Source organism: Amaranthus tricolor, chromosome 7 (genome assembly GCF_026212465.1).
Source record: "Amaranthus tricolor cultivar Red isolate AtriRed21 chromosome 7, ASM2621246v1, whole genome shotgun sequence".
In the NCBI taxonomy this organism is placed as follows: domain Eukaryota; kingdom Viridiplantae; phylum Streptophyta; class Magnoliopsida; order Caryophyllales; family Amaranthaceae; genus Amaranthus; species Amaranthus tricolor.
In genome coordinates this window covers 19,430,015-19,452,813 of record NC_080053.1, presented here as the reverse complement: position 1 = coordinate 19,452,813, position 22,799 = coordinate 19,430,015, and the positions used below count along the sequence as shown (strand labels likewise).

The window sequence follows — 22,799 nt, the reverse complement described above, 5'->3', positions numbered from 1 at the left end:
AATTATACTAAAATAAGATATGAATGAAAGGATGACACATAAATTATCTTATCAACAATAAATATAATCCACATAAGCAAATTGCGAAGAGATCGCCATTTAAAATTATTACTTCATCTTTATTAAATACTATGATTGATTAATAAGTTCAATAAGTATTAGTATTAATAATACATGACTTTTCAATTCATGAATTTAACTACTAAAATTCTATTCATAGGTCATTTAGTTAATTAGTTACTTATTGTCTAATAATAATAAATTTAGTTATTAGCCTCTTAATCAAATGAAACTAATATATTTTCTTACCCACTTTTAAAAAAATGATATTTTTATTTAAGAGTAATTTATGTTTATTAAGAAATACTATTTTACGGTAGATTAAATTATAAAGTTTGCCTAAAATTTTCGAGGGTTACAATCTAACATATATATTTGATGAACTACTCCTCTTAATGCCAATTAATTTTAAGATAGAACTTTATCGAATTCTGTGTCTTGTCAAATATCAGCTTAAATTTATTATATTAAAGGGTAATCTAAAAAGCCCCTTAAATCCGACAACATTCAATGGAAAATAACTAGTTGAAGAACAACCTTTATTATGGTAGAATAGAAGAGGTTTATGATTGATAGTCACCATCATCATACTCAATGTATTTCGTTCATAGAAAATTATGATTAGGGTCTGAAAAGGAAAGAAAAGCGGCAATTTATATCCAAAAAGGAAAATTCGGCAAAGAGTGTCTCGACTCAAGAAAGATGCACAGATGAATCTTCAGATAAAACCTTAGTAATCAAAAACATATAAATAAATAAAATACATATAAAAAAGGTAAAGGACACTCTAGTATCCCGTACAAGGCAGGGTCTGGGTGGGGTTTTTTTTCCTGAAAGATGCGGACAAATCATACCCGTTCCCCCAAGGAGAGAGTAAAGAGAGATGTGTGCAATCAAGAAACCCCTAACTGAACCTGCGCCCAGTAGGGGTTGAACCCCAAACCTTCTGCTCCACATGAAGATACTCTATCCATTGAGCCACAAGCGCTTTTGTTTTTCCTTTGTGAATATTAGTATATTAGTATACATATAAATAAATAAAAATTTCTAGAAACGAATACAAAAATGCTATGTAAAAAAGCAAATGCAAAAACCAGAATCGACTCGCTATTACAATTGATAGTAGATGAGGTTATTTTTGCGAAAATTTGAAATCAATAAGTGAAAAATTAAAAAAAAGAACCAAATAATCTAAGTTTCAAAATTATTCCAAAAGTAAGCGTGAAAATCCCAAACATGTGGTTTTGAGCTGTTCGCACTTAGTAACTGCGAACAACCAAATAGGACAAAATAGATGTTCGCCGTTAGTAACTGTGAACAACTATTTTGTCCTGTTTGGCTGTTCGCAGTTACTAAGTGCGAACAGCTATGTAATTTTTTTTTTCCTAATTTTTGAGTTATTATTTGTTGTATTTGCATTAGAGACATTAGAATAAGTAATTACAAGTCAATGTATGTTTCAGGCGGTATGATTCATCGCTAAAACTCCGATCATTCGTAAGTAAAAGCTTGGAGGCTATGATAAAGTAATTAAACATATATATACAACAAAATATACACAAATGTTTGAAATATACAACTAAATATATATATATATACACACACACACATATATATATATACATAGTCAATCCAAATACACAAAAGTTAAACGTTAGCGATCACGACCCTTATCTACCCTATCCAACTGAGTTGGTCTCCTAGGCCTCCTACGATAATAAGAGGCGTTCGGGTGTCGCTTTGGCAGTGGAGGGGACTGGTACTGTGATGGCTGTAATGGCTCAGCCTGCGAGGTCCCCGCAGCGTCAACAGGGTATGAATGGTCCATGTCCTCCAAATGATAGTCATAAGCAGGAGATGAGACGTGCGTATGGGCGGTAGTCGGTGAGGACTCTGCAGCGAGTATGAAGTGTTGAAACTGCGAGCCGACGAGCATGCCATGCGCAATCTCCCTCACCGGCTCTTCGTGGCTATACCACATCACTGCTGCCGCACATTGTGCCTGCAATTAATATTTAGTTAATGTAAAATTTATGTAATCGGCAACTTAATCATATAAATGCAAATTAAGATTTAAAATTTGGGTAATCGTAGGCGCAACAGGTGCGTAATGTGCTGCTGCGAAGATAGCACGTGGTGTCATCCATCGGCGCGTGATGGAGAGGAACCACGACATGTAGTCTTGTGTAGTAGGTGCGCCATGAACATCGATTGGCACACCTTGTGCCAGCAACTCCAGTCTACCATCCTAACGAGCGATGTGACGCCAGTTGACGTCCATCCAGTTTGCCGTACCTTGATTTTTGCGCGAAATCTGGTGCGGCTGGGGTTCAGTGTCACAAGGCGGTGGAATGCCCTGCACCAACCCATATTGGCGCAGTACGCGCTCTGGTAGATATACTTCGACAATGTCAAAGCATATGAGTGGCACAGAAGCCCTCCACGCTTCTGAATGAATCCCCGAGTGTTCGGGTACAACTGCGTAGGCTTCCGCAGGGCATGGGTCCCACAAAAAAACTAAAATACATGTTATGAAAATGTAAGTGATATGTTAATTAAATTGTACTAATGTTAATGAGTACTGAAATATATACCTGGTTGTGTCGTAGCAGGTCTAACTGATCTCGGTAGAATGTTAATTAAATTTGCCTTCTCAGTATTTCTATTAATGATCCTGGTGGCATGCAATGTGTACATGTGTCCTCCAAGTAACCATGCGTTAGCACGTTCACGTCTTTGAACAAAGTAGTCGTTTACACGATAGAAGGTGAATTCAACAAGGGTTGTCAAAGGTAAGAAACGTACACCCTTCATCACATAGTTGAAAACTTCAGCTAAGTTCGTATTAGTAACGCCATACCTATGACCTCCATCATGACACAACGACCACTTAGACATATCACCCACGTCATCAGTCCAGAAAATTGCCTCTCGTTTTGCAGTTGCAATTGCCTTTAAACCATTCATTACCTTAACTTGTTGTCTTTGCTCAGCTGTTTTACCAAATAACTTCTTCAACTGAACATTACCCATAACACGATTGAAGTTGCTAAGCAAATGGCGTAAGCAAAACCTATGACAGTCAATACAATAATTAACCACGACCATGCACTTATATTCTCCTTCTCTACCAAGGCAAAGGCTAATGGAAAGATTCCCTTATCACCATCTTGGGCAATGACAGTCAATAAGGTATGACGTTATTTACCATACAAGTGTGTGCCGTCAATGGCGATAAGAGGTTTACAATAATTGAAGCCTTAAATGCAAGGTTTAAAGGCCCAAAATACACATTGGAAGGTCCCAATATTAGGTCTCACATAAACACCCGTGTCATTGTGCTCCTTAAAATACCACTCAAGTACTAACCCCGGGTTGGAATGTTGCAAAGCTTCCAAAAAGCGAGGAAGGAGTGAGTAAGAACCTTCCCAGGTCCCATAAATGGACAACAAGGCTTGTTGCTTTGCACACCACGCTCGCTTATAATTCACATCCACACCAAAACGATCTTTAACCATCTGCCGTACGACAGATACCTTAATGGATGGGTCTTTAGCAACACAATTTCTAATGACATTGTTAATGACAGAAGATGTCAGGTGAATGTGTCCAGCCGAAACAGTGTCACTACCCAATACACAAGAACCATACTTACCCTTATATGTAACAATACGCCATGAAGATAAATAAGAATAAAACGTAGCCCTAAGTCTCCACGAATAACCCCGCTTACAGTTCAAGGTAAGGAAAGTTTGGTTCGAGGTCTCCCTTCTGTACTCCACATTTCGGCGAATATGATACACTCTGATAGCTTCCAACAACGCTTCCTTGCTATCAAACATCATACCTTTCTCAAACTCTCCGTCTTCGGTGTATGTGGTATCATAAGCCCAAGTCCTCAATGAGTTGTCCTCCTCATACTCGTCTAAAGGTGGACATAGGGCATAAGGTGTAGGAGGAATAATTGTAGGAATGTTGCCTAGGGTCATGTCATTTGCAAGCGCATCCTCATCGACATCCACATCGTCCTCGGAAGGATCATCAATGAGCTCTTTACTCTCATTTCCATCATCCCAAGGTCTCATCTCAGCAGTTTCTCCTAAGTTAACCATTGAATCAATTGGAACTTGATTCGTAGGGGGTTGAGAAAAAGTACAAGATGCGGAAGGAATGAAAGGATTAAGAGTTTCCTGAGTTAATATAGGCATAGGGGTAGGAGTAGGATTAGAAGCAACTACATTCCCTAAAGGTACTTCTTCTACGTATAACTCCAAAGAGGGAATTTGGGTGGACTTTGAATGCTCCCACATAGCATCTATAGCCTCATCATTCTCAACAGGAAAGGCAAGCAATTCTTTATTCATGTCATAAATAAACCTTATATTCACGGTACTTCTAGTGGGGTCCAATCCAATCTTAGAACATATAAAACGTTTAAAGTGGTTCAAATCTATGTTCAAATTGCATGCAAACAACTTACGTCTTCCCCCAACATAATAAACTTTGCCACTACTTTCTCGAATACAACCATTCCAAAAACATACTATAGTCACGCGGAATGATGCCATTTTCTACATTAAAACAAACAAAATCAACATCATCATCAACTTCATGCCCATACAAGTACATTATATTCATTTGATTATAATCTTTTTTGGTCTAAAAATTATTAAAGTCCATAATGTAACTAAGTTCATGCATATATAATACACATAAAATCCAAATAATAAATCAATTCATAAGTTCATAAATAATATTTCTAATACCAACATCAACATCAACATTTCTAATAATATTATCAACAATTAATTCAACTAATTCAACAACATTACTTCAAAAAACAACATAAAGCTATAAAAACAATTAAAAATTACCTTGAATAGTTATGGATAATTAAGAAGAGTCTTGATTTAACAACTAGTAACCTACATTTGAAAAAATAAACAAATTTGATTATAACCCTAAAAAACTACATATACACTAAAAAGAACACAAACAAGTATACCTTTGAGCAAGCTAGAGTATCCTAGACTAATTTTGAAGTGCCAAATTGAAAGAGGAATGCAAGAATGATGGATTGAATCTATGGTTTTAGAGGAGAATGTCGAGTGAAGACTTAGGGTTTTGAGAAATGGGAAAAATGGGAAAAAAGGAAACTGATCTGCGTATTTGTGCAGCATAGCTGTTCACAGTTAGTAACTGCGAACAGGCAAATAGGACAAAAAAGTTGTTCGCAGTTACTAACTGCGAACAGCTATGTTGTCCTATTTGCCTGTTCGTAGTTACTAACTGCGAACAGCTCCAAACATCAGGTTTGGAATTTTCACGCTTATTTTTGGAATATTTTTGAAACTTGGATTATTTGATTCATTTTTTGGATTTTTTCACTTATACATTTCAAATTTTCTATTTTTGCGAGGATCATGTTGAAAATAAGGTGAAACAGACCAGACCCATTTTGTTTTTCCTTTGTGAATATTAGTATATTACATACAATTTTCAATATTTTGTATGGAGAAAAATTTAAGAGATAGTGATATATGGTTTAATTTAGGAAAATTGCACATGGTAGCATCGTCTTTAATGAAACACGAGTGATAATACTTTTGTATGATTTTTCTACATGGTAGCATCCAGTTTATGTACTATCTAACTGCCATAGCATTTTCCGTTAAATTCTTGTCAATTTCCTTTTAGTACACCTTTTCGATGTTTTTACTCTTATTAAGTGTTGGTTGTTGTCTTTATAATTTGCCCTAAAACATTTTTATGCTCTCAAATGTTTAATTCACCATTTTGACGTTTAATTCACCGTTTAATTAATCAACGCTCTAAAATGTTATAATAATTTTGTTTTCATTAAATGACAAAAAGGTGAATTAAGTATTATGAAAATAAAACTGTTACAACATTTAAGAGCGTATTTAAGAGCATAAAAATGATTTAGGACAAATTATAAAGAGAACAACTAACACATAATAAAGGTAAAAACATCAAAATGCACTAGTAAAAAAAAATCCTTATTTGTATCTTGTTTTTAAGCTTATTTGTATTTCATATTGAGAGTTACTAATAAGAGGGTTACAAATAACACATTATTTGTATCATTTGAAAACCAAAAATACAAATAACAGTTATTTGTATTTTTTATTCAAACAAACGATACAAATATATTTGTATCGTTTGTTTCAAAAAAAAGGTACAAATAATAGTTATTCGTATCTTTTGTTTGAAACAAACGATACAAATAATGGATTTGTATCGTTTGTTTGAAACAAACAATTCAAATAGTATTTTTTTCAATAATAGTAACTATACAAATAATAAATTTGTTAATATTATTTTTAATGATATAGATTAAATAATAAATAATAAATAAAACTAAGTAGAATAAACAAAAATTTCTAATTTTATTAAATATAATAGATTAACAAAAGTATATCTTTTATAAAGCTATACAACTCTTGGCAAAAGGATAACAAGAAAAATTGCACAAACCAATCACAAACACTAACACTACACCGCAACTAAGACCACCCGGAATCAACAGGAGCACAAAACAACTGCAGCACCAGCTAAATAAAGACCAAAGCCAACTAAGATCTACAGTATTGATCAACTATCCTAGATAAGTCGAACATTTACACGCTCGACTTTCTTAAATTGAACAAGTTTCTTCTGTACTGTTCCCGCAATTATAATGTTTTTCCAAGTTTCAATCAAATTAGCAGCAACAAAACCCTGAATTTTTCTTCTAGGATGTTTTGCAAGATGTCATATGTGCCTTACAACCTGAAATTGTACACGACTAGATAAGTTCATGTAGAATACTCCAGAACAAAAATATAATATTGCATAAAAGCTCACATTAGCCTCAAAAAGATCATTAATATATAGCTACAAAAATCATCAAGCGATAAAAATTCTGACAGAATAATCATAAATAATCTCTTCAATGCCAGTCATCAAAGGTACAACTAGTGCTAGAGAGTGCGGTTATGTAGGTAAGTTTAAAAGAAGGTCATGTCTGATGGGTTTTACACCAGATCAGTTGTGCATACACGGGTCTGATCATCTAGATCAGATTAGTACTTGAGTACAAGTCAGGCTGAGATTCTAGAGGATCAGTAAATGATTAGGTGTAGCGTAGTTGAGCATGTTTAGTACAGGGTTTGATGGGTTAGATCAATTCAGTAGGAAAAATCTTCAAGCAATTGCATCTACTTAATTCGCAGGGTTTGATGGTTTAGATCAACTCAGTTAAACGTCCACAAAATATTTTATTAGGGACCAAAATCAGAACATAATCAACACATAGTAATTAGCAGTATTTATTGGATTAGTAATAGAGAGAAGCAAGCTGATACCTCCATTATGTGATTTCCAGGGATACAAATGTACATTTTTCAACTAGTGTGCACTCTTTCAAAAATTCAGAACAGATTGCCAAAAAAAATGAAAAAAAAATGATGATCAAATTTGAGTATATTTTATATTGTCAACAGCATTACAATTTGTAAAACCTAAGGAAAAAATGATGATCAAAATTTCATTCCTCATGGATCTTTGAAATGTCATTCCGCCTTTTTTTTAACATCAAAGATTAAAATTGACCACTAAAGATTTGAAGCATACAACATACAAGTCTAATAAGAAATGAAGCATTATGAGGTTTGATAAGGCAAAAACGATGGCAAATGTAGACAATATCAAAACCAAATTCTCAAGTACAAGTTTGCCCTACCTGATTTCTTCTTAGAATGATGCACAATCCTGACAGTAGACAAACATATCTCCAATAAACATAGTAAAATTTCAGATATTATGCTATAGAGATGCAAAATAAGCAGAAGAAAACCTGGAGATTGAATTGAAAATGATGTCATTACTTGAAAAAATTTCTCAACTGTCAGAACACTAAGAGAGCAGCACCACCTTTCTCGTAGATTTGGCTATTTCAACCTGTAGAAAACGATTAAAACATTCAACTCAACAATATTTAAATTCATCGAACTTGATTATTTCAATTAAGTCTTACATAATGACTTCAGTTTTAAAAGGTTCTTTAGGTATAAAAAGGAATAATACCCAACATATAGGAGTTAAAACATAGAATGAAAAGGTAAGAATCAAAAAGTCTAACATAATGACTTCAGTTTTGAACTTGAGCATCTCTTGGATCATCTTCCAAAAGTAAGGATTAATTGCATTGCTTTTTTGTGCAACCAAGCCACTTAGACCAGTTCGATTTTCCCAATCTCCATTTCAATGCCTAGGCTCTCAAAAAGTTCCATCATATTTGGATATGTAACCTGCCCAATGATTGCTTAACCAAGTATAAACCTAAACCATGTAAAGAAGCTAAATCAAAACAAGTCAATGAAGAAATATGAATACTTAATAATAATAGAATAATGCATAATATCAATGGTAATATCGACAAACTTCAGCTGAAGGCCTTAATGCCATGAAAAATTCTTATACCTTATTGAGTGCAGTGAGCTGTAGAGGCACTCAACAGCATATAGAAGCGGATTGGACTGTCATACAAATCTATCATATTACATTTATTTTAGCATTACATGTATATGGTCCAATGGAATTATGCAATAGAGCAGCAATCTGTAACATGTAACTAACCGATGGGATTGAGAATCAATGCATTCCTATGAGTACGTACTGAATTGAACCATCCACCAATGTGTCGCAACATTACTATTTACAAATAGACTATGATGAAATAATGCCATACTATTAGCAAGAAAACCAATCCAAGATCTGTATTTACAAAGGAAAAATTGAGATTAGGCTTTTTGTTCTTCGCAAAGAAAAGAACTTGCTACTTGCAGGCAATGATATTTTCATAGGAACTGAAAGTTTTTGCAATGAACGTCCAATGGAAGAACTCTTGATCAATAAAATTGATCCCCTTTTACTAACCCTTCTTCTAAATCAACATTCTTCTCCATCAAAACCACCCTAGAACACCCGTCACTTGAGGAACTCCCATCTCTAGAACCAACTTCAGCACCACAAATTGCTGAAACTGCAACAGCATCAAATGAAACAGACCTTTGAACCGACTCTAAGCCTTCCTCCAACCCTCAAAATCGATGAATCTTAACCAAATCACTAAATATACGAAGCTCATAATTCTTCTTCAGAATCTAAGCTATCTTCACATCCTCTAACAGGCAATTCCCCTAAATGATCCCCCCCCCCCCCCCCCCCCCCCTAAAACAGGCAATTCTCGTTCACAATAGAGGCACGACAAAGAGCGCAATTCTCATGAGACCTTAACCAAGTATCGATACAAGAAACATGAATTTCAATTGATAGAAACAGCAAACAGACTTAAACATCTACTGAAATATGAAAATAAAAAAAAAAAACTCAAAACATTCGTCATTTTTACTGTTGTGATTAGTGTGACTTGAGTGCACATTTGATGAGGTGCATTCATGTGTGACCTTTGGGATGGAATCCCATGAATGTGTTAATGTGGGTGTATTAAGTTGATTATTGTGGTTTATGATGATAATTAAAGTATGGATTAATGAGGTAATGAAGTATGAGTTAATCAAGGGAGTTATGGGACTTAATGAAGAAGTGCAAAGGTTTAGTTCAAGATGCTCTACAATGTAAGGTCGAGCAACTACTGACAGAAGCCTTCTGAAGGGCCGCTCGACCAGCTCGCTCGACCGAGCGAGCTTCAGGATGGGTCGAGCGAGCAGGCAGAATGCAGACAGACACTTCCTGTATCCCGCTCGACCGAGCGAGCCCCTGCTTTGATCGAGCGATGTCTCTGAAGCTCCTAGAATGCTGATTTTGACTCTTCATATACTTAGGGATGTTTCATTATCACTTAATCATAGCTTTAATGTATTTAATATTACTTAGTGTGATCTCTCCTATAAATAGAGAGCTCTCATTCACATTGTAATTGGTGAAATCATCCACAAAATACACCCCAAGCCAAACGCTAGCCTATATCTCTTCTCTATTGTAATTCTCTATCTCCATATTTGAGAGTTCTTTGAACTCCTTTGATAATTAAGAGATACTACACACCGGAGGACGTAGCCTTATTTGGGTGAACCTCGTTAAATCTTTGTGTCGTTTTATTGCTTTATTTTCTCCTACAAACATCGATACTATTGATAGCGTAATTTGTTTGTCACAGAAACACACTCGATCTTGGCAATATTGGAGTTTGAAACACGTTGTTCGAACTCTAATACATCGTCGTTTTCATTTACCATCTTCAACCACAACTAAATTAGGTTGAAAACCCAAACAAACTCTAGAATTGCAATTTTATAAACAACTAAAAACAAGAAATCCGAATAATTGCCAATTAGAACAAACCAATCAAAAGAAATTATAGTTATGAGAAAGGATATACCTTTAAAATTAGGGCACTGTATTGGGCGTCAATGGAGGAATTAAACTTTTAAGGAGAAAACCACGATGAAAGCGTAGCAGACAGCAACAATAAGTACAAATTAAGCTGCAAAATTCACGTAGCAGCAGCAATAAATTGAAGTTTTGATGAGAACGCATCAATGGTGGAATTGAACATTAAGAAGAGAGAAACTAAGTTTGTACCCTCACCGTCACTGAGAATGCACCCATTTGAGTTGGAGGATGTGATAAACTGGTGGATGATAGAAATGGGCGGTTAAGAGGAAGATAGAAAATAAGTTGGTAGATGACATTTAAAAAAAGAAAATAGAATTATGGCCAAAAAAAAATGCGCGCAAAATGAATGACAGTAAATTGAGAAGAAATTTGAGAAGGCATCAACAATTATAAGGAAAGTTTTAATTGTCGCGCGTGTTTGAATAATGAAAAACACCTAAATTTAGATGATCGGACGGTTTCGGATAAGTGTCATTTAGTTTGGTTGTATTTTGGATCAATTATTTTTCGGCTACGTGTTACGACGAGTCATACTCGGGTCGGGTCGGTTAGTCACGGTACAGTTGAAGATCGGTTATTCGAGCTATCGGGTTAGCATCAGTTCGGTGTCGGTTGAAGTTCGTGTTGAGTGTCAATCAGTCTAAGGTTGTCATCGGTTAATAATTGGTTCGATTTTAGCGGTACAAATCGGGTTTGGGTTTTTTTAAATAGAATTTGGCTACGTATTACTAATTACTATTGATCGAGTCAATATCAGATTAAGTTGTTAGTCATTTTTTAATTGATGATAATACTCCTTTTACTTAAAGCAAAATTGTTAAAATGCAAATCAATTAGTGATCATTGTTACTTTGTTACTTTTACTTATTTGACCGGAAATTAAAATTATAAAGTTCTATCAATTTTCATCTAATTCGATTAAAAGTAGTTAAATAAATTGACCATTGATTATTAACTCTAAATATATGAAACCGTGTATTTATAAAATTTTTAATTTATAAAAATATCCATCACTTTATTAGATTAATTAATGAGATGATTGAATATGAGTTTATCATACTTCTATGTTAACAATTGGTTCAAGTTTACAGCAGTTCGATCTAAAATTCGTTCGGATTAAGTCGATTTTAGCCAGATCGAGTTCGGTTTCGAGCATGATTCGGGTCAGATATGACTCGGTAGGTCATCATTAGGTTTGGGTAATCTCGATTAACGGTTATGTGTCGGTTACAAAAATCGGTTACAACTGGGGTTCAACTTTCACATTTTTGGTTGACAACCGGTTTGGGGTACTGTCGGTTCGATAAATCTAAAAAAAGGAACACATTTTCAGGTCGGTTTACTTTTCGGTTTCTGTTCTGGTTTTCGGGTCGCGTCACTTTTGAACAGCTCTACTAGACAGGACATTTTTTGTATCATTTTTGAGACAAACGATACAAATAAGTTTTTTTTTACCGTTTATCTTACAAAAGATACAAATAAAACTTATTTGTATTGTTTTGTACACAAGCAATACATATACACATTAATTAATTGTATTGTTTGTTTTGACAAACGATATAAATAATACTTTATTTGTAGTTAGAATACAACATACAAATAGCTTTATTTGTATCTTTTATTTCAACCAAAGATATAAATATAAGTTACAAATGAGACATTTTTTACTAGTGATGGTGAATTAAATAAAAATTGACATGAATTTAACGGAAAATACTATGACAGTTAAATGCTATCATATGAAATAATCTTACAAAAGTATTACCACTCGCATTTCATCAAAGTTCGAAACTAATTTGTTGAATTTCTCTTTAATTTAATAAGAACCCATTCTCACATGCAAGCTTCAAGTGTAACTTTGATTTTATTCCACATTCTAATTCCAATCTTCCTGATATTTTCCATTTCTTCAAATTTTACCCTTCATCAAATTGTTTAGTTATTAATTATTTTATTATACAAGTTAGGTCTTGGGTGCACCTAATTTGGCAAGCATTTTCAGCAACCCAAATCTGAGTTTTTGTTTTCGCCACTTTATTTTTTGGATTTGATGTTCTTCAAAAGATATGTTTCTTGTTGCATTGAAATTCACACTTTTTTTGTCAAGATAAATGCTCTGCATCTGGACATCTATTTTCTGATTTTCCCTCACGTTTAGTACTTCCTAGGTGTCGTTTAAACAATTAAAAAATAAAGTTACTGTGAATAATACGAATTTCTACCGATTTTTCTATAATAATACAAACTTTCGACTAATTTTAAATAATACAAAATTTAATCTCATTTTTTCACCAGGATCCCCTTTTACCTATAACCTGTTAATGCAATCACTTTATTATATTAAAATATTTTTGTTTTCTAAACAATTAAGTAATTAAGACTTTTACTCTCACTCACCCTCTTTGGTGCCTTATTCAAATCACTAAAAGCTTCAACAACGCGAATGTAATAATTCATTCTTTTTCCCCTTATTTTTTCACAAATTCGTTTGCAAGGGTTTAAATTTAAATTTGTTTTAATTGTTTTCTTTAATGGTCTCTTTTATCTTTCTCGAGCCAAGGAACTTCTTTGGCCGAACTCTCCTTTATGGGTATGAGTTGCCGTCGTCCTTCTCTCCTCAGACCCTGTCCATAGTTTTTCTATGAGCGGAATACATTGGGTAGGATGATGGTGATGATGTTTTCTTTAATGGTGAATCTTTCTGACCCAAAATTGTTTTAATTTTAATTTTGGTAGGTTTCTAGGCTAAGTTTTGTAATTTAATTACATTGAAGTTTTGGTATGTTAGGACATTTGAAAATGGAGTTGTATATCATGGTGAGATGTGTAAAACCATCTTCATAGACTCTGATAAATAGTTTTTTTTTTTGAGTTGAAAGGAACCGTAAAGGAAGATGTTGAGGTAAATATGAGCAAATGAAAGAACAATAAAAAAAGAAGACGAAAAAAAGAAAGAAAAAAATTTGAAGAGAAAGATAAAAGGTAATGAATGCTAGTGGGAAAATGCAATCAAACCGGTTAAAATTTGACCATTACAAATTATCTTAGACTTTTGTTGACCATCCCCAATCACTCTTGTCTTTCCTAATTACCAACAGTACTCTTGTGTTTTAACACTGTAACGTCATTTTTACCTATCATAATGATATTTTTTCAAAAAATAGCGATTACCCTAATGGGTTAACTCTTTCGAAAATTCAGTCGAAACAAGCATTTGCCTATTTTTCCACATATGAACCGAAAAAGATACTACCTCCGTTATTTAAATTTTGCACCATTTGACTTTTCACATCCCCCAATGCACAACTTTAATCGTTTTCAATTGTTAATGTTCTTAATTTCATACCCACGTTTGCTCCACTTGGGTATGCATTTCAATTCATCTCTAACCACTATGGCCAACGGAGTATACTCATCATGGTATTATTCATCTTATACCCACCTTACATTCACTTTAAGTCCACATTAAATTATTTATAAATTCTTACAAAAATAACTATACATCTAGTTTTGTTTAAATCATACAATGTAATGAAATAAAATTACTATTCTTAATTTTTTGTCAATAGTTTTTAATACAAATATACAAATTTGATATAAATTAGTACATTGTAAATATAGGCTGGACGGATATGAGGTGGGACGGGTGGATGTAAGGCAGGTAAAACTTTATACCCACAACTTACCTAATACTCATGATAGGTAGGAATTTTCATAATCATATCTCCCACTACCCACTAAAATCAAAGCCATACCTAAGATGCGGTGCGAAGTTCATGTAATTTTATCCTTGCCGTCCCTAGTGGTTACCATAGTTCAGGTATGGTGGTGATAGGGTGGTGGCTTGTTTGAGGGACTTTCACTTTTTAAAAAGATTTTTTTTAGCTGTTTTAAATTTATTTAAAGGTTTTTTTTTGGTTTTTTTTTCGGATAGTTCATGTTTGTATTATAACTTTTTAAAAATAATCATAAGGTGAATTATTGTGTAGGTAACAAGTTTTCAATGCTTTATAAGTAAATACGATTATAAGGTTAGATTTAAAAAAAAACTACTTAATGATGGAATTTCTAAAACAGGTTGTCAAAAGGTGAAATATTTATGTTCAAATATTTATTTTATGTATGAGAAAATGGCCCTTTTAGAAACTAGACAATTAATTTGGATTAAATGATTTTCCGTTTTATCCGAGAAATAATTTTTTCCTTGGCTTTGCGGTTGCTTTATTTTAACTCTTGGTTTTTTTAGTTGATTAAATAGTTAAAAAAGTTTTTGATAAATAATTTTTAAACAAGCTTAAAAATTAGGTTTTAAGTTAAAATCAAAAGCTGCTTATAGTTGTTCTATCATTTGTTTTTGACTTTTGGATTTTTGCTTATTATTTCTCAAATAAGCAGCCAACAACCAATAATTAATTTTTACCTAAAGCCTCTTTAATAACTAGATTAAACAATTATCTTATCAACAATACTTCCAGCTGATTAAATTAAACAATAATTTTAACCAACAACTCCAATTAACAGCCAAACACACCCTTTAGTATTTTAACCTGTCTCCTGAGAAACCGTCTCTCTGAAAGATCTCTTTTAGGTGCAGTCCATTAAAGCTTAATTTCTACTATTACTTTATATTTTCTTTTATGAGCTTATCTAATTAGAGATGATCTTTTAAATAGATCGTCTCTCATAATAATTTTTGTTAATATTTTATTTAGTACATGAAGAATAATTATTAACACACCATTTATTTTCATTGGACTAAATTGTTGTTGGGACCCACCTTTGGGTTTTGGTTGGCAGCACTTGGCACTATTAAACCAATAAAAATCCATATCTTGTAAGTTGTAAGGGTGAGACTTGAAGATCCTCTCCCCAATTCAACCCATATACTTTAATTTTTTTCCTCACAAAAGTGGGAGGTTGAGGTTGAGGTTGAGGTTGAGGTTGAGGTTGAGTTCTTCATTGAGGAAGAAAAAGAGCAAGACCTTTCCTCACCTTCTTTCTTTGCTTATAATTGCTTCTCCACTATTGTCTACTCTCTTATAGGAAACCCTTTTCTTATTTATTTCCTTGAATTAGATTAAGATTAAACCCATCATTTATATAAATCTCCAAATGTTTTTCTTCTTAGTAACAAGCCTCTCCTTCTTCTTCTTCTTAAACTCCCTCTCTTTAAAACCACTTCCACCATGGGCTAGTGATGTGAGACTCTTACCTCTTTACTTCTGGAAAGAATTGTCTTTCTCCTTTAAACCCATTTTAAAAAAGAGGATTTTTAGTGGTTTTTACAATTTCCCATTAATAATGTCATTAAAACAAGTAATTTCTATTTCCAAATTTGAAAACTCCCATGAAAATAACCAATTAACAGTCCTAGATTTGCCAGAATTAGCATTAGATTGCATTCTAGAAAAGCTTTCCCCATCTGGGTTGTGTAGTATGGCAGCTGTTTGTAGCTCACTGAGAGAAAGATGCATCAGTGATTACTTTTGGGAAACACACATGAACAGAAAATGGGGTAAAATTCTGAGTCCTGCAGCTTATAGAGAATGGCAATGGTTTATTGCCTCTAAGAACAATTCAAGTTCTTTTACAGTAAAAAATTCAAATGGATTTATCAATTTTTTTCCCTCTATTTGGCCATTTACATGTCTTGCATCAAAATCTGATAAAAAGGGTAACAATAAGGATTCAAATTCTCCCTTCCTTGATGATTCTCTTATGTCTTGGTATTTAGCTCTTGAAACTGGCAAATTTTCCTTCCCTGCTCAAGTTTACAACCGTGAGGTATAGATTACAATCACTTATTCTTTAATTTGTGGTCAATAATTGTTTTCATTGAGTGAAATTTTGTTTTCTTGTCCTGTTTTTTGGTAATTCAAACATGATTGGGTTGTTTATGGTTGGAAAAATTCAATCGTATGTTGAAGATTTCACATCACTAAAAAATAAAACGTGGAATTATATATAATGCTGGGTGATAATCCTCCTGATATCAGATATCATATAGGTTTGGAAGAGAGGAAACCGATTTGATGTATGTCAACACTCAGAACCCGTCATGGGTTTGTGGGCCCGAGCCTCAGGTGACACGTGGATGTTTGCACACGAATAGGCTCACTGAGTGACTATGTAACGAATCTTCACCGCCTAACATTTATCAATATTTTCTTGCAGAATGGTCATGTTGGTTTTACGTTATCTTGCTATGATGCTGAGCTTAGCTATGATCCCCAAACAGACACCTTCCAAGCAAGGTAAAAAGCACACTACCAATTTTGAAATTTTTAAATCTAACTTTTTCTCAAATTTTATGTCGAGTATCCATATACAAACTTTAAGCGAAAAATAAAAACATTTTAAAAATAGTCGAGTTTGACACAAGTGTATGACTTCATTACATCATTGTGTTATGAATATATGATATTATGTGTGTTACATACATAATGGATTAGTATTTGTACACAAATAATAGAAGAATAAAATATATTTTATAAAAAAGTATTATTATAGGTATCCTCCTCATGGAAGAAGGGCAGTTGCAATGGAGGATGGTATTGAATGGGAAAGGCTAAGGGCAGCTCCAATAGATACTCCCCCGCATCATCTTCATCCCTCTGATTGCTTGAATGATCTACTCCCTGGAGATCACATTGAGATTCAATGGAGAAGAAATCAACAATTTCCCTATGGTATGTTTCACAAACCATTTTTATTTTTACAAATTCTTATATTTTTTACGTGGGTTAAATAGCCCAATAATACAAATTAGTAGCATATAGACTTTTTGTTAAATAGTCTAATAATACAGATTAGTAGCATATGAACTTTTTATTTTGAGGTCGTCTAGTTCCGTCAGAAGAATAGTTCATTTATTTTGTTATTATTGTAGCCGTGTGATCAATATTTGTTAAATTTGTGCAGCTGGATTTAGATACAGTTTGGTTTGACTTGGTGGTATCTTAGATCTTTCTTGAATGGTTGTAAATAATAAATAGGTTTGCAATTCTAATTAGTACTTCTATATGGTAGTTGCCTTGTAGAAACCTTCCCTTTCGTAAAAGGGTGGTATTTTTATAAAAATAAAAAAAAATTGGTTTACTTTTTTATGATCCTACGTTCATAGACTAATGACTCTCAATTATGAGCAAAAGTTTTATATGGACTTTGTTATCACTAACAAAGAGTTATTTCGTGCAACTTTACATATATAAACAATACACGTTATTTTATTTTAGTGAGTATTTGTATGTGGCTGATGTATTGGGTTTATAAATTTTTATTGGTGATTGATTCTATCAATATGAGAGATGCTAAACTCTTTTTGATCATTAATATTGAATAATGTTATGTTAAATCCATAGGAGGATTATGCCCTTTCTTATTGGATAGTGGATATTGATAAAAGAATATAATTTAGGTCCATTTTCTGTTTTCAAATTCATATTAATAACCAGTCACTACAAAATAAAAAGAAAATGACGACTAGAGATTTTTGTCATTATTCTTGTCGTCAAACATATTATCGACAAAAATGACAATAAAAAGCTCTATATCATCACCTTTTTAAACGATCCAGATGGCGACAAAAAACTATTGTCACCATCTTTATCGCTAATTGTTGATGATGCATGTTTAGTGTAAAAATTCTCCATAACATTCAATTACTTTGATAGCATCATCAATTGATACCCATCTATATGGGCTTATTTTAAGCCTTTTTGCATTGATAAAATGGTTTATGAATTTTTAATTACAAGTTGTGTTCCCTAAAAAGCTAAACAGAATATTGGGCATATAAATGGCAGGATGGTGGTATGGTGTGGTTGGCCACTTGGAGTCATGTGATGGGAATGAGAATTATTGCCGATGTCTTAGCAACGGTGAGTGAATCTCTACTTTAAGCTTACTGCAACAAACGTGAAACTTTGAATATCTGCATGAGATTTCACCCCTCTTTTCCTTTTTCCAACCTCAACAAATGTATGGCCTTTCTCTTACTTGCAAGCATTTCATGAAGCATCCAACTTTTTAGTCCAATTTGAGGGTGAGTTTTTTATGGGGTATCTACTATCTATTAACTAACTTATTCCTTTCAGACGGTCTCTCAGTCTCCTGAGAGATCGTCTTTTTGAGAGATGTTTATCAGACCCAGTTCATTAAAGCTTAATACCTAGTGTTATTCTACATTTTTCTTTATAGACCGACCCAATCAAGGATGGTCTCTCAAAGAAATCGTTTCTCACAAGAATTTGTGTATTCCTTTATTTCAATTTTCAACTAATTTTGTAATTTCACAAATTCTCCTCAAATGAGACGGTCTCACAATGAGACCATTTCTATTGGTTCGTCTAATATATATTTACTATTAATGTGATAACTTATAACCTTAAAGTCTTCACCTGCAATTTTAAATTGATCACTCATAACCATAAAGTAATCAAATAGAAAAATATGTTAACTATTAAGTTCGTTTCATACAAGACTTGTTTTTAATTTGAATACTCGTGTCATATAAAATGTTCTAAATGAATAAATCATTATGAAACAAAATTATCAAACTAGTCGAGTTTAAGATATAAACATGTATTTGAGTTCCATGACATAGTACAACTTCCATCACGCTAATCCGACTCTCATTTAGATGGGATTTGGGGTTAATTATACGTAATCTTAAATTATAACAAAAAAGTTGTTTTCGATTCACTCTTCTGTTAATAAACATCATCTGTGAAGTTCTGTAGCTTTACCTGATAAAAACCTAACTAATTTTAAAGAAAAAAACTTGCATAAAATAAATAAAAAAATGATTCCATTTTTGTTAAACCCATAATAAAATCTTGTAGTTGGAGTGCGTGTGGTGAATAGTAGGAGATGCTATATTTAAGGAGTAGTGGTGTTAAATGCAATGAGTTGCACCATCAAAACATTAGTTAATTTTCAAATGGATCATCAAGTAAATGGGTCATTTTGCTATGTAAGTCATTGGTCCCAATGACATATCCTTGTCCAAGTGTCCTAATTTTCTCCAACATTGGTTCACCTCTTGTTGCAAATAGATTATTTAAGGACAGACAGACTGAAAGTAACTTCTGTCCTCTTCCTTAAGGTTCTGTTTGGTTGTGCTTCAAATCCCCACTTTGGGTAATTATGGCTAATCTCATTTTTCTTTAACTTTGACAGCAGTGGCTGTATAATGATTTCTAATCAACTTGCAATATGACCCATTTGTCTCCTTTGTTTTTATTTCCTTTGCTATTCTTTTACCACAATTTCTTTCAAGTTTTCATGGTTGGTGTGTTTGGACCATTCTATCACATCTCAACTTCAAAACTTTGCTTGAACTTCTTTTATGGAGTTATTTTTATAGTCTAGACATCTGTCACATTATTTACTAATTTTCATGCGAATCACGAATCATAAAAAAGCGAAGCTGTTCTCGATTTTGAGCTATTTTAAGGTCATTATCAGCAAATGACGAATTAATGGCTTTAGGAGTGTGATTCATTAGCTCTAGCATAATCTCATCCTGTTGCACAACTCTAAAGTATAACATAGGTCCGACATTAAGTATTATTGATAGAAAATTTTAATGACATAATAATATCCAACTCGTAATTGATATATAATATAATCTGGATTTACGATCATTAGCTTAAACTTTTAGTTAAGTTGATTTCACAACAATAATCCTTTGACGTGGGTTTGTTGCATGTTGATTAATACTTATGACTCATTTGCCTCCTTTTATTTTGTTTTGTATTGTTTTGTTTTTTATCTCCTTGCACTTCTTTCCACAACCATTCATTTTCATTGGACCCTTAGTTGTAGACTTGGGAGTATTTGGACCATTTCAATCACACCTTAATTTTAAAATTTCACCTGAATTTCTTTCATAATATATATATGGTCTATACTCCAAGAGGCCCTATGAGCATGATTTTTTGGATATATTTAGTAGTGGGTGCCTTTTTCCGTGATTTTTTTTTGGAGGGGCACGGATATGATATGTTCGCTATCTTCTTCCTTTCAGATCCTGTCTTGTGCGGAATACTGAGTTGTTGACTATGACTATGACTAAGTAGTATAGCCAAGTCTTTGAAACCTTGCCCTTACCATCCTTGATTTGGAGCCGTTCTATAACATATGCGTGTGTTGACTATAGTCTAGAACACATTTTCACGTAACAATAATATCAAAACCTTAATCCTATCTGGTGATTTTGCTTCTCCATGCTTTCCAACAATACTTGTGTAAAGTTCAGGTCTATCATACTTGATTTAGTTAACTAACAATTTTCTTTGATCAATATCAGACAGTGTTGTGCTCGAGTTTAATCAGTACAAAACTGGTTCGCGGTGGCGGAGGACAATCATTAATAGGAAGGATCACAGAGAGGAAGGAAATGAGAGTGATGGATTTTATGGAGGTATTAGAAAGCTTTATAAGAGTGATGAGATTGCTACTTGGAAGAGTTTGTGGCCAAAGGAAATCTTGGAGTGAATATTACAAGTTATTTGAACACATTGTGTATCCCTATAGGTAGATCATTGATCCTGCTCACACCAACTATTCTAACCATATACTCTATTGGCTTCATCTATTTTGCGGCATTTTTCATTTCAGGTCATTCTGCTAAATTTTCTATTTTTTCATTTTCCGATATCACCCAATCCTCCTTCACCATTTCTCGCTATCACTTTCTATATCTCTTTCAATACCATTTACAAACAACACATTTTGACTGAGATACATTTTATGTTTTTAGCTTTTTTTCTTCCTCTTTACGCCAAAATTTTTCATGGATGAATGACCGGGAGTTGCGAGTGAACACCCTTTTGAAGCTTATTCCGTGCAACATTGCATTTTTGAATTGGTCCTGTATGGTTTTTGTGCACTAAATAGTGTGCACTAACTTTGAATTTAAGGAGGGTGAGTTAGAGAATATAATTAAGTGAATCGGAGATTGAAAAGTGTAGACTTGTGAATGGATGATTAAGGAAGGGTTCACATTAAATTGTAGACTAAATTCATTTTAGACTTGTACCAAATGCAAATTGGATGTATGATATATAACATTTTACAGAGGTGAATGAACTATAGATTTTTTTCCAGTGATACAAATTGAAAGCTTTTAATAGAGCCTTTAACATAAGAATGAATGATTCAGCTAAGTTACTAACCCTTTTACTTTCTCCGATTTTACTATATTTGTTACATTTAACTTTTTATGCAATTCAATATGTTATTTTAATGTATTGAACTATACACATTAAAAAATTATAAAAAGTTGATATTATGAAAGTATACGATTAGACAATTCAAATAAGATTCTAATTGACTATATTTTTTTTACACATTAGACGTGATATGTAAATTAAGCTTGTGCGATGAATAGCATCAATCACTATGTAGCGAGTATTTCAGAATGAAAGAAGTATATGTTGTCGAAAGTACGTAGGAATCGAAGGATTCAACACGAATCGATACCTAAGTAGAGATTGAAGTATCTTACACTAACAATACATGTAGCAACAATGTTTTTAAAGCTATTTTAGAGTATTCAAAATTTCGAGTGAGAGACCGTCCTTCGAGAAGATGACTTTAAATAAAAAGTTTATATTTTTATGACTTTAAATAAAAAGTTTATATTTTTATAATATGTATGAGATTAATTATTTAATACATATATAAAGTGTGTTGCTCGGTGAGACTTTTTCATACAGTAATTTATGCTAAACGTTTGGTTAGATCTCAAAACATCCTAACACATAACATGAGTGGTGAATTAAATAAAATCCTACTTAATATGTTTTGATTTATAGATTAAGAGTAAAATAAAAGTTAAGACCAATTGAGAAACAATAAAAAAGCAACTATGGTAAATGTTAGAGACAAGTACAAGAGTAGCATTTAAAGCAAATCAAACAAAATTTTATTTTCCTGTTCATTACCATACATTTAATACGAAAGGGTTAATACTAAAACTCTAGCTCATTTTTGTTAAGACTTTAATACAAAAACCGTTGGCGAATTAATAGAAAATATAACCAACATTATATTTTTACAAATTTTCAAATGAAATGGTGAAACCGTAAGATTATCTCTTTATTAAAATGATTTAATGTATACTTACAATCTTAATGAGCTAAATTATAATTTAAAGTAGTCACTTAAAGTTTCGGAGATAGTATTTTACTAGATAGATTCCCGTGCCAAGCACGGTTTATGAATCATTTGAATACAAAATTAGTAATCTTATATGTGTAATTAAGTTATTATATGACTTTTAATTTCTTAAGTATATTTAAACTACAAAT

General features: G+C 32.9%; 1 protein-coding gene and 1 long non-coding RNA gene across 4 annotated transcripts; one reads left to right on the top strand and one right to left on the bottom strand.

Moving 5' to 3' along the window:
- Window positions 1–6,433: 6,433 nt before the first annotated feature.
- On the bottom strand, window positions 6,434–10,834 carry LOC130817998 (uncharacterized). Of its 3 annotated transcripts, none has more exons than XR_009043906.1 (3): window positions 10,466–10,814; window positions 8,545–8,838; window positions 6,434–8,403 (listed from the first exon to the last, which is right to left on the bottom strand). It is a non-coding gene; the product is annotated as an uncharacterized LOC130817998 (long non-coding RNA). The 3 variants fall into 3 exon arrangements; XR_009043905.1 differs by lacking the exon at window positions 8,545–8,838 and having other exon boundaries at window positions 6,436–6,852; window positions 7,428–8,403; XR_009043904.1 differs by lacking the exon at window positions 8,545–8,838 and having other exon boundaries at window positions 6,438–8,022; window positions 8,204–8,403; window positions 10,466–10,834.
- A 4,489-nt stretch (window positions 10,835–15,323) lies between these two features.
- LOC130817950 (F-box protein At2g32560-like) lies at window positions 15,324–21,603 on the top strand. The gene is made up of 5 exons (XM_057683937.1): window positions 15,324–16,266; window positions 16,657–16,736; window positions 16,993–17,171; window positions 18,288–18,362; window positions 20,795–21,603. Exons 1-5 carry the CDS (start codon window positions 15,595–15,597, stop codon window positions 20,980–20,982), a joined length of 1,194 nt encoding a protein of 397 aa, XP_057539920.1. The 5' UTR covers window positions 15,324–15,594; the 3' UTR covers window positions 20,983–21,603.
- The last annotated feature ends 1,196 nt before the right edge of the window (window positions 21,604–22,799 follow it).